The sequence below is a fragment of the Xiphophorus maculatus genome, chromosome 18 (genome assembly GCF_002775205.1).
Source record: "Xiphophorus maculatus strain JP 163 A chromosome 18, X_maculatus-5.0-male, whole genome shotgun sequence".
NCBI lineage: Eukaryota > Metazoa > Chordata > Actinopteri > Cyprinodontiformes > Poeciliidae > Xiphophorus > Xiphophorus maculatus.
In genome coordinates this window covers 32,184,714-32,197,784 of record NC_036460.1, presented here as the reverse complement: position 1 = coordinate 32,197,784, position 13,071 = coordinate 32,184,714, and the positions used below count along the sequence as shown (strand labels likewise).

At 36.7% G+C, this 13,071-nt stretch overlaps 1 protein-coding gene across 1 annotated transcript; it reads right to left on the bottom strand.

Annotated features, from left to right (window-relative positions):
* Positions 1 to 408: 408 nt before the first annotated feature.
* LOC102235330 (beta,beta-carotene 9',10'-oxygenase-like) lies at positions 409 to 3,433 on the bottom strand. The gene is made up of 8 exons (XM_023350929.1): positions 3,362 to 3,433; positions 2,987 to 3,185; positions 2,643 to 2,854; positions 2,416 to 2,531; positions 1,596 to 1,698; positions 1,367 to 1,495; positions 722 to 882; positions 409 to 635 (listed from the first exon to the last, which is right to left on the bottom strand). The coding sequence occupies exons 1-8, from the start codon at positions 3,396 to 3,398 to the stop codon at positions 426 to 428; spliced, it is 1,167 nt and encodes a 388-aa protein (XP_023206697.1). The 5' UTR covers positions 3,399 to 3,433; the 3' UTR covers positions 409 to 425.
* Between the last annotated feature and the right edge of the window lie 9,638 nt (positions 3,434 to 13,071).

The window sequence follows — 13,071 nt, the reverse complement described above, 5'->3', positions numbered from 1 at the left end:
TACTTTGAATCTTATCAAATTATCAAAATGTTTAGATTTAATTCTTTAAACTTTCATGCTTTAAAATAAGAAATAGTCTCATCTATTTTTATGAATCTGCAGGCTGGAAACTTCCTCTTTTTCCAGGAAACCTGCTTTTCCTGTTTCATGACTCTCTCTGTCTGACTATGATTTCTTATGATTAGATAGAAAAAAGTAGAATTAAAGCAAAGTTTGCATGAGACAAAAACAACACACACAACCAGATTTATTTTATTGACACTTAAGTCTACTGTTGGGCCTAGATATCACTTGAGTGATTCATTTTAAAGATAACTTTATTTATTATTACTGTTAAACTAACTTTATTGACACTTAAGTCTACTGTTGGGCCTTGATGTCACTTGAGTGATTCATTTTAAAGATAACTTTATTTATTATTACTGTTAAACTAAAATCTCCAGCATGGGGAAGTGGGATGAGCTCGGATTTTCTTGACACTCCCCAGACTTGCGCAGGTTTTGGATGTTGTAGTTTGCTATAGCCTGCCCATCGTCCGAAGCACACAAGTCAATGATCAAGAAACCATCCTCCTCGTATGCATTGATCTGGTGAAAGGTAGATATCGGGTTGGCAAGATACTTGATGGAGCTTACCTGAAAGGAAGAAGCAGCAATGAAACTATTGAAAATGTATCTCACATAAAGTTAAATATATAACTTTTATGGAATTTTCCATTTACCTTGCCTGTCAGTTTGTGAATCAGGTGAAGGATAGTGTTGAGCTTTGGGTTCCAGGAGAAGCCATCACTGATGCTTTTTCTTGTTAGTTTGCCGGTCACAATTTTCAACAGGTCCATCTTGATGGGCTGCTCAATGAACACCACATAGTTCTCAGACATTGCTGCAACAGATTCAAATTATTATGTAAGTTACTCTTTGAAAATCCTGCAATGTTACAGAGTTATTCATAACTCTGGCAGATTCAGATTTAAATAAAAAATTTAAGTTAACCGACATGTTTGGCATGTTAACATGTTAACTGGAAGAAACATTAAAATTTTGAAATGGCCCCTCCAGAAAGCTGTCCTGAATCTGTGACAGTAGCTAGATTAGGGTGATGGCAAGAATGCCCTCCAACCACAACAACTTGGAGCTTATTGACCTAAACAAAAAAATCATCAAGGAAACATAAGGTTGGTCAGTAACTATAAGAAGGGTTAGATTACTGTAATGTTAAATAAAATGTATAAAAAGAACAATCTTCTTTTATTCCTAAAACTGTTGTTTTTGTTCCCCACAAATAAAAAGGAAATTTGTTCTAAACTGGTTCTCACATTAGCATAAAGATCAAAAGCAACCTTATAATTTGCAGATCTTTGACTCACCGAAGCTGTGGTAGTAAGAGGGTTTGGTCTTGTCCTCTGCTGGAATTGAGCACAGCACTGTGGTTCCCTCCAGGGTTTCCTCCTCTGCTACCTTGGTTGGAGGCACTTTGATAATGTTGTAGTATGCTCCTGTCAGCACAGATACATGGTGCCCAGTGAGTTTCTTTAAGTCTGTGAGTAGTACCAAAGTTGTTGAACATCTTGGGCCTAATATAATGGTATTAAATACCTTTGCTGCTGTAGGAATTGCCCATGTTATACACTGTTCCATCTGGCTCAGTATGTGGATGTGCAGTGGCTCCATTTACTGCAATAAATTTGCTCCAGTCCACCTGCAGCATAGAAGTGCATGAGTATAAATAAAAAGTAGTCCCAGCCTCCATTTTAAATTTTAGTTTTTTATCAACTGATGACCACACAGGGAGAAGAGGTAACCGCTGAACAAAATAATGACTTTATTTAAAGGGGCAGTATTACGTATTTCCAGGCACATAGTGCCATATTATAATACAATCAATTAACTATGTTACCTTCAGTTGATATAAAAAAGCTATATATGAAACATGACTTAAAAGAAATTTGACTTCCTAATTTAACACCTTGAAATTAAGCCTCTGTCTCTTTAAAAACTCTTGTTCTTTCTGAAACTCCACCTTCAACACAACATGAGTCCTCTATGTTAAAATGGTGCTTCTCAGCGTTGCACTGAGAAGTAGCCCCTATAATGGGGTTAGTTAATGTGCAGTTCCACTAGATGTTTGCTAATTGCTGCTGGCTAGTCTGAAGGAGCTGAGTGAGGGAGCCTTGAGGGATGGATGCTCTGTTAGGCAGAAGCTTGAGAACTGCAGCTCAGAAAATGAGCTTTGTCTTGAAGATGGAGCTAGGTCCAACCAGTTGTTTTGCACAGCTGAATGTTTGCCATGGAGATTAAAGGATTTCTCAAATATGCATTACAGAATCAAGACAACACTATGAGGGAATAACATAATGCAAGTTGATCTAACATAATACTCCCCCTTTAGAGATCCCACAACAGTATTTATTCTTACTTTTTGGATTGCTTCCAGGGTCTCTGGGTCCACCTTGTGCATGATATTAGTTTCAGTGCTGACATAGAAATCACCTTTGTAGGTTACAAAACTCACATTGGCATTGTCTGTTGGTTCTGGTGGAACAGAAGAAGCTCTTCATGACATTATCAATGATGTTGTTTTACATTGAGATAAAGTATCTCAACTATTTGCTTTAATTATGTGTAGTAACACACACTACTTACTTGGTAAATCAAACCTTGACACAAAGCGCTGGAAGAAGTTTTTGCATGGGTCAGGCATGGTAAGCGTCCCAAACTCAGACATCACAATGCGATTCTGTTCCTTGTTGGTTTGATAGCTGTCACTTGACAGGAAGCGGCTTCTGTAAGTGACCTCCCCATTTGATATTTTGAACTGGTGCAGAAGAGCCATCCCATCAAACCAGTGGTTGAACCTTTACATGATGGAGAGACCATAAGAAAAGGCTGAGCAGTTTCATTAAGCTAGTAAATGTTTCGTTCTATAGAATCCTTTAACAGACAAATCTTTAGCTTTACTTAACAGGAAACCCAGATTATCCTCTCACCTGTGGTTACCCATCTCAAATTTCCCTGGCCCATTTCTCAAGAAATTCCCATTGATCCAGTTTGGGATCATGCCGATGATGTTGGTGCTGATGGGCTCAGGAATGTCCTCCACTGAGGTTACAATCTTTTCAATGCAAGGAAGACCGTGAACATCAGTGAAGTGCTTGGGATTCTTCCTAGATTTAGTATTTTTGTCTCCTGTGGGAAGAAATCAGCCATCATTATGCATGAAAATGTTCCTGTACTTTATTATGACTTAACCTACATTAGCAAATCTAGTTGTAAATAGTAAAAATGGTAAATGGCTTGTACTTGTATTCTTTATCTACTCCTGAGGACTCCAAAGCGCTTAACACTTAATTCTATTAGCTTACCTGAGGATCTGCTTTTTTGATGTTTGAAGGTATCCATCTTGTTGCTGCTGAATTCGTTCTTGCTCCTCAGATACTTCTGTCTCTCCAAGATGACTTTGCAGTTTTATATTCCCTTTCTGACCATGACACGCCTACAAGAGTACAAGTTAGTGATACTAATTTAATGCTTGCATAAGCCAGTAGGAAAAAGTAAGGCTTTGTTTTTAAAAATATCAGTGCAGAGTTTGTTGTTTTTAACAGAGATATTTAGAGATGATCTTCTTATCATGCGGAAAATCAGTGGATTATTTTGATCAGCTAGTTCTTTATCTCTTTTCTTATTTTAAGGTTTAGTATCTGTCCTTGTTTTTTGACCTGGTGGAAACAGATAAACTATTGAAAATAGTTTATGCAAAAGATTTCTGTCTCTTTTTACATTTCTTCAAATTACAACCACAAGTTACAATGTATTTAATATCTAGCTTTTTAAGAGGAGGCTGTTGTTATAACTCCTTTATCGTTGTTTTTTCCTCAACATATTTTTGCAGTCTAAACACATGAAGATGAAAGAGGAAGCCACGGATCAGGTATTAGAAAACCTAAAGACTTTCCTGTCTCAGAAGAGGCTCCGGCTCCACAACATCACCACAAGTTCTGAGGATGAATCTCCACATCATCTTCGTGGGGTAAAGCATGTTTTTTTTTTTTTCTTAACTGATCAGCTGTCTCCACTTTTAACAGCAAAAACTAGTGTTTTTCTGACACCACAAATGCTTAATAAACATGTCTTGATTTGAAAATAATTAGACAAAATGTATCTCCTTGTTAATCTACCATTCCTCTTTCAAACATTTTATTCATTGTTAGCTTTTAGGGCCCTGTGATGGACTGGTGACCTGTCCAGGGTGAACCCCACCTGGGTCCACCACGTCTACCTCACTATCGCGTAACCACACATCATGACACAACGTGCTTATGAAAATTAGCACAATAAAAATATCTGCAGTGTAGAGGAAATGTGAAAAATATTTCACCAAGGACAGAGTATTGTTTTCATTCAATGTACCAGTATTCCTCTAGAAAAACTGACATTTCTTCTTCCTGAGAACAGTGAGGATCAAGTCAACAACAGAACATTCCCATTCACTGCACAACTGCACTTACCAAAAACCTACAAAAAAGAATAAAACAATAGAGCAATCAGTATTTGTGTATTCAATAAAGTGTGTTGTAATTGATCCTTCTGTGTACTGGTAGCCTGATATGTTTGCATTACTGTTGTGTGTATGAAGCATGTAATGTACAAAGTGGCAAAGCAGAATAATAAAATACATTGGTGAGGCAGCAGGCAGTAGACCCAGGATGAGAAAAATAAATGATTTTAATGAAGAATGTCCAGGATTACACAGTCCAATATGGCCCAGAACACTGGGCAGCACGGCCGAGCGGAAGTCAGGGTTCGTCGCCGGTAGCAACCGGTACACAAAAGACGAGACAACGGACAGAACGGCAGAGACTAGATGCAAAATAAGACGAGGACCCGACGAGGAACAAGGAACACAGGTGGGGTTAAATACACAGGGAGTAATTAAGGAAACGAGACACACCAGGGAGCAATCAAAGGGTAAAACAGGACAACAGGGAGACTCGGAGACAGAAACTCATAATAAATACACAGAAAAACACAGAACATAACATTGATAAGTAAATAAAAATTGTACTTCATTAGCAATCATAATAAACCAAAAGTTTAATTGGTGTTTAATTAAAAAGTTTAATTGATCACACTACTAACATATAAAATATGTAATGCTTATATACTTAGAAGATATTCAAAATTTATTTTAAATGTCATTTGATCACAAAAATGGTACGTTTAAGATACGCTAATCAAGTATGTTTATATTGCATAAAAAGCCTTATACTTAAAATTTACAAATACCTTTAGTTGTTCCAAAAACATGTGATAGTACACTTCAAATTCTGATTTTCTACAATTTAATTACAGTTAAAATACATTAAGCACAAAATTAGTTTTTCCAAAATAACATACTTCAAGTATACTGATGATTAGTCTGGCTTCAAGTAAGTGTGCTAAAATCTTATATACTTAGTATACTTATTTTTCACAAGGGATGGTAAGTATATCTTAAACAGCTAAATGTTCTCATTTTTTGACTAAAATATTACCAAATTGGCCAGCTCCAAATTGACTTAATCAACTTGGCTGCATTACTCTGCACTAAAAAGTCAAGTCATCTTCCCATGGACACACTTCAAAACCTATGTAAGGAATTCCCACCAAAGCATCCCATGTTTTGCAATGATCAGCATAAACACAACAGATATGGACTAATATGAAACATTCCTTTAATACTTGAACATGATATGATTTAAAACTGATTTAGTGATCTTTTTGTATGGTGGATTAAGAGAAAATGGAAACTTGTGTTTTCCCATTCTCCAAATGTCAAATGTCCATTACATTACCAGAACATTGAGCTTTCCCTGGTTTTAAATTTAGCTGTATGACTCCCTTCATTAGTTGATCCAGAATATTACAACCTTATTTGGCATGAGAAGAAACAAAGAACTCTTTCATGAGAGCTACAAAATGTTACATCAAGATAAAATAATATCCATGCAGTTTCAGATGATGTGACAGAAATTGTTGCATACGACTGTGTCTGATGTGCAGTTTGGAGCTTACTAATGTACATAAACGGCAAATAAAACAACTGCTTGACCTCAGGGAAAGAGGGGCAAACAGGAGAATTTGAGAATTCTAAAGTCGGTATTCTATGTCTAAGGGTACTGCATGTAAACAACCGTTAGCTCAAAGTGCGTCACTACAGTTAGCTTTCCAAAGATTGTGTTATAAATGATATTGGAAAACTGGCATAAAACTGAGTCACTCAAAAAGAAAAGCTTCAGATACCGATGGAAAGAAAACATCCATCCATCCATCCATTTTCAAACACACTTGCCCCTAGTAATGGGGTCGGGAGGGTTGCTGGTGCCTGTCTCCAGCGAACGTTTCGGGCGAGAGGCGGGGTACACCATGGACAGGTCGCCAGTCTGTCGCAGAGAAAGAAAACAACTCCAGGAATATTATATGATCAGAGGAAGCTAAGTCACATCTGCTGAGTGTTGATGTGTGGTTCACTAGGAATTCCTTTGAACGGCTCTATGCAGTGAGCGGTAGATAGGGTTACCACCCGTGTATTTGGCTGTTACATGTCCTGAATTGAACCGATACGGGACGCAATTTGTTACAATACGCAATTAAGCAATTGTAATTGCCTCCCGATACGCAATGTACAGGGATGTTTGCAAAAGAAGAAAAATAATCTAGCGTTGATCTAAAGTATGTAAACTAGATACTCCTATTCAAGGTTGCTAGATAAGTATAAGTAAGTATCCTCTGGTCTAATTCCTTTTCTGGTTTGGAAGAATAGGAGTCTAAAAAGTAGCTGCTAAGGTAGTTTTTCTGGATGCCAAGTTCTAATCCCTGTTCTGGGTTGCTAAATAAGTGTAAGTAAGTATTCTCTGGACTTTCTAAGAATGCTCTACATTTGTTAAAGTAATGATAACTCTACAGTTTCTAAGTAATAATAAAAACTAAGTGTTTTTAAAACACTTAGTACAGTTGATAGCAGCAGGTTGATAGTGAGCTGCTATCAACCCACGTCTTTTTAAAACGTCCTCTACCCGATACTCCACCATCCTTAGGAGCAAAACCTCTCGTAAAGATACAGACGTGAAAGGGAAGACCAAATCCCTGACCTGCAGCCCCTGGGCGGTTCTAGATGGGGACCAACCAGGTACTGAATAAATTATATGAAATAAGTGTCTTATGTTAATTCTCAGTGGTGGATTGTTTTAAACTTCACAATTTTACTTTAACAATGGATTAAAAATTATAGTGCCGCACTTTTAGCTGCTATATGGCGATAGGATCACACTTTCCATCTGAAAGGGATTTTCAACCTGTATTTCTAGAGACGCAAGTGGTTCTTTTTCTCACTTATTATATGAAATGATGAAATATTGCTGGGGTTTTTTTGTTTCAATCTTTTCTAAGTGTTTCCATAAAAAAACACTGACTACCTTGGCCCCTGTGGTAAATTTGGTCTAGAACCAGCCTCCAAACCTAACTCTTTATTTGTATAAATATTTTGGTAGTACTCTGCAATACCAGAATGTTCACATAACTTTTATAATTTTGGCTGTCTGAGGATACAGTTTGAATATTAAATCAGGTGTTGTGATCACCTGATTTAATATTCTCAACTACTCAATTAATTGAGTAACTTACCAAATAATTTTTACACTTGCTTAATTAAACGTGTTTAAGGTATGCTACTCTGACCACAGTACAATTTTGGGTTACTCTCACATGTATGCATGAACAATTGCTCCATCGATCACTTTTATAATGTTATTGCTGTTGCTCGCCTGTGCTGCCTGGATTTAGCTACCAGTCAGAGCTGTTGTTACTTACCTCTAGTGATGGGCAGATGAAACCTCATTGGGTGTGTGGCACATTTCCAAACTGTGTCGACTCTGCGTTGAAACTTTGTTGTCGTGTCACTTGCAGTGACATCTGCTGGATTTAAAAAGCCATTGCAGGCAAATTCAGTAAAGACTTGAAACAGAATGACCAAGGTTCATTCACATATTTTTATTTAGAAACATCAGCTACTGTAACAGCCTTGGGCTGAGACAATTGCGCCATTTACAGGCCATTTCTAATGTTTTGAGAGTCTGTGTTTGTAATTTTTACATGATTTTGAGTCTTTAGGTGGTGCAGTTCTAGACATGTATACAACTTTCATGTTTAGGCTTAAGTTCAATGTAAGACAAATCAGAACGATAAACTCTCATAGCAAGAGCTGTTAATGTCATAATGTTTAACTCTGTAATCCAGAATAACATGTAGGAAATGATTGAAAAGGTTTAGCATTTTAAATATAAAGTGTCTTCCCACAAATTATTGTGACCAGATCCATATCAAACAATTGATAGACAAAAATACATATTCATAAACCAATATGGAAGATTAGTACAATATTGGAAGAAGTTTGAAAATAATTTAACCAGGATAAAACAGCACAGAGAGGGGACCATAAAAATCTCTGATCAGGCTATTTGCACAATTAACGATGGTCACTGTATTATTTCTACTTTGTCATATTCTCCTTTAACATTACATTGACAATTCTGTAAGGTAATGTTCCTCCACCTTTTACCCTCACTAAGCGTAAGCTTACATGCTTTACTAAGCCTTTAATGTGGGGCAAATTTTGTGAAAGTATCTGATCTGCTTTTCCTCTAACATCAACTAATCTAATATGAGTCAGTCCCAATCACACAAACTGACATCAATTTAATATGTGAGCTATACCACAACCCAAAATCGGACACTTGTTCCCATTACTTCACTTGCCTGTCGGATGGTAGCTCATAGTGGGGCCCTTAAGGAATTAGAGTACCTCCTAAACTCCATCCACCCCTCCTTCTGTGTTGGCCCGCCCTGTGCTATTCTCAGTGAGCAGAGACAGCGTAGATGCAGCAGAACCCAGTGAAAGCCGAACAGTGTGAATGCAGCAGGTTGGGAGGACAGCAGCATCCTGAGACTGGACAACAGCTGATGTAAGGTTTTTATCCGGCTGCTTAGTATGTTCCATAAACTATTGATAATTTGTGTGCTTCAATGAAGCTTATTGAAGATGAACAACATTGGAACTTCAACTAGCAGAAAAATGTATTTCACAGTTTGAGTCTTACTTAATAATGAGAGAAAAAAAATTATGAACTTTTACAGTTTATTAAGTATATTTAATTTTTGTAAAGTACTTCATTTTGCTATTTGCTTTGAAATTTCATCAAGCATTTACAGAGGACAAAGGATATTATTCTGTTAACGTCGATGTAATGTGCAGTTTCAGCAAATCCAATTGTTTGATTTGTTTGATGTGTAACTGACTGCACTAATTTAGAATATAGGTCCACATAAACTTCCAACCCTATTTTTAATTTTTATGAAGCCATAATATCTGTGAAAGTAGTCATAGTGGTTTGTAATTATATTGATGTAATTCAAATATTAAAACATTTTTAATATTGTTAAAAATGTTTTAATATTAAAAATATCAATAATAATTTCATTTATTATTGAAATTAATAAATGTCAATACATTTATTAATGTATTGTCAATACATTTATTAATTTGTCATAAATTAGTTCAACTTAAAAAGGAACTAGACTGCTATATTTATTAGAATTATATAGTTTGTAGAAGGCCTATTCAAGATTAAATAAATTATTTAAGTTTATTTATCACTTGATTTTGCATGTTTACGTGTTTAAAGCTTGTTGTAGTTTTTACCCAGTGAAACACTTGTTGAACAACAGTCTGTGAAATCTGACAGAATGAGTTTGCAGATTTTTTTTAGGCAGTGTCTTAAAGTGACAACATGTAGCTACACATTGCTCAGCCCTTTGCTGCCATGTAAAACTTTCTAAAAGTTAGCACATTTCAACTTACTGCCCCCTCCCGAAACATGAAAGACTAAAATGTTCTTAAAAGCATCAGCATGTATTTATCCAGATTGATTTTACTACTTTTAAATAGTATTTAATTCAGCTGCTCCATCAAAGGCTTCACTAATACATGCAAATGTTATATTTTTTTCCTCTTTCTGTACTTATATTTACTTATTGACTGGAATGTAGCTTTAAAAATTGCTAGCAAATTTAAGTGGAATCCACAGTAACACAGTTGCTGGCACAGAGGCAAGAAGGACATGAGTTGAAATCCTAGCCTGAAGTCTTTCTGGATGGACTTGCACCTATGCACTGGTTCTCTTTGGGTACGGTGCAAAAATATGCATAACCGCATAATGTCTCTTAGGTGGATGCATGGTTGTTGGTTCTTTGTGTGTAGGGTTTAACCTGCCTTGTGTCCAATGAAAGCTGCATATAGACAGGAGTCCTGCACCTCTGCAGGGATCAGTAGTCACAGACAATGGGTTGATAGATAGATGGAAAACTTATGCAGCTTAGTAGTTTTTAATCCCATCCATCATATTAGGAAAGGAATCAGATTCCAACTCCAATGTCTTTCTAACCAAATGCCAAAAGCAAACAAGCAGCATTAACAGCGTTTGCCAACACTGTTTATGATGCCACCAAACAGTTGATGTTGTAATCCAGAATTGAGCTGGTAGCATGTCATTAGAGTCATGGAGCAACAGTCTTCAGTCAGAGGTCTCTTCCGATTCATTGCAAGACTGAATGCTACTGGAAATCTCTTTTTCCCACAATATCATCATCCACAACTCTCTGAAGATACTTGGATGATATGAATTAAATGTTACAACAACATTCAATTCCCCTTTGTAATAAATAAAGTGTTTTTGAATTTAAAAAATATTTGACTTGAAAGACTATAAATATTAAAAAGTGGCTAAAATAAATCTATTGTTGTAGCAAAGCCAGGTCCTGTTTAGAGTTTGTCACAAGTCAGAGGCAACACAGCAGACGTGTAGAACAAGGTGGAATGGTCAAATGAGACCAATATTAAACCATCTGGTCAGGATGAAAAATGCTATGTGTGGAGGAAAACTAGCACTGCACATTAACACATATTCTATGTTGACTGATTAGCCCTGCATTCTGCTTGCTAGGCTATAACTGCTATCGTTTAACATCAAATTAGAAAGTTTACACAACACTCTGCTATATAACTAAGGCCATAGGCAATTTCACCACATTAGTTTTTGCCATACCTCTGTCTTTGTCATGTTTGTTCTCTATTTCTTTTCAGATTAACAGGATTTATGGATAGATAAAGCTCAGAATCTCCAGCACAACTGTAGAAATTTTGAGGATTTTTCCAATTTGAAGCATATTCATAGTAAAAAGAAGTGGTTCAACCACATAGCCTTGTGGCACTCTACAAGTAACACTGGAGTGTGAAGAAGATTTAATGTTCACGTGAACAAACTGGAGTCTTTGGGACAGGTATGACTTAAACCGGCCTAGTGCTTTTCCTGTGACAACCTTCATCATGTCCAAGTGACTTTCTAAGAGGTCATTTAAACATTTGGTGACATAATATCAAAGAAAAACAACAGTAGAATTCAGGACTAGTGTTGTTAAACTACATCTGTGCATGTGAAAGGAAAATTTTCAGACACACAATATGAAGGGAAGTGAAAGGATTGGGACTGAGTTGTGTACGCATAAGAAAACCATTAATCAGTGAGTCTAACTGCAGAAAAAGACTACAATCTGCAAGGAAGCATAATGACTGAATTCTAGAGTGATGGAAGAAGGTTATGGGATCTGCTGAGTCCAGATTTACCCTCTTCCAACATAAAATCTTAAGACTGATATTTTTGTCAAACCCAGTAGGAAGCAATCCTTAATACCTTTTGTGCATCAGGTTTTAGACGCTTTGACAGTATTGCAGTGGTACAGCAGCACTATCTTCTGCCTATCTACCTGCACTAAGCTGATAGAAAGCACCTCAGGTCACTGAGTTCTTCTTTCCCTCTCTCCCATTTATGTACTTTTCTCTTCATGTAGAACAGTCCGGTCCAAGCTAACTCGTGACATGCTGGCACACACAACATCTCTCTCTTCTTCTCCACCTCCTTCTCATCAGATCCATTCATCATCAAGGAGTGATTGCTCTCTGGTCTCCGCTGTCTTGCTGCATGTAGAATCAGTCCTATTTATTTAAGTGAACTGGGGTTAAAGCGTAAGAGCAGTCGTTTCCCATAAGTTAGCTCTGCTTGGTGCACCCACAGGTGCAGCGTTTTTCCCAAGCTGGTTACTTCAAACCTTCCTTTTTCCAAGCAGATTAATGGTAAAAAAAAAAAACAGAAAAGAAGGTTGATTTTAATCTTCTGGGGGATTAAAAATCCCATGAGTTATTAAATGAGACTTCTGTCTCAAAAAGAACAAATCACTGTGCCACCAAACACTTGGGAACCATTTTTACAATGGCCTTAGCAGAAAATGTAGATCAAGCAAATCAGCATTTCAATGATCATGATCACAGGGGAGGCTGCATATTTATGATACTTTGTGACCTTCCAACATCATAAAGATTTTTTTCATGGCATAAACATAAATCATATTCTAAGTCTTCAGATTATTAAAATAAATTTAATCCCAGACAAAGACAACCTGAGAAGTACAAAATACTGAACCCAATTTGGAACCACTAAGAACTTCAAGAAAGAGGATCAACAGCTGTGAAGAAAGTATCAGGCTGCCCAGGAAAAATCCACAAGTGGATTCTTTTTAGGACAAACTCCTAAAAAGAATTAAGCTAGGATCACGTTGAATACTCCAGAGAAGGGCTTGCTTGAGCATTTATTTACACAACGTAGAATCAAAGTGCTGTATTTTCTATTGTACAGGAACAACTTTGCCCAGTGACAGAGGAGTTTGGTGAATACCCCTGATTTTTGTACCAAGATGGAGCATAATGTTGCAAAGAAAAAATAATAAAGCTCCAATATTTTGATCCTTTAAGTATCAAAACATTGGACATTTTGCTCACTAGTCATGGAACTTCCCAGGATGTTTTCATACTGAGATACTGTTAGAATTCTGCATGAACTCGTCATACTTTGAGATCCCATAGAAAGCTCTAAAAAAAGTTCCACTAGCTACTGAAGAAAAACTGTTTTGGGAAAACAGATCCAAACCT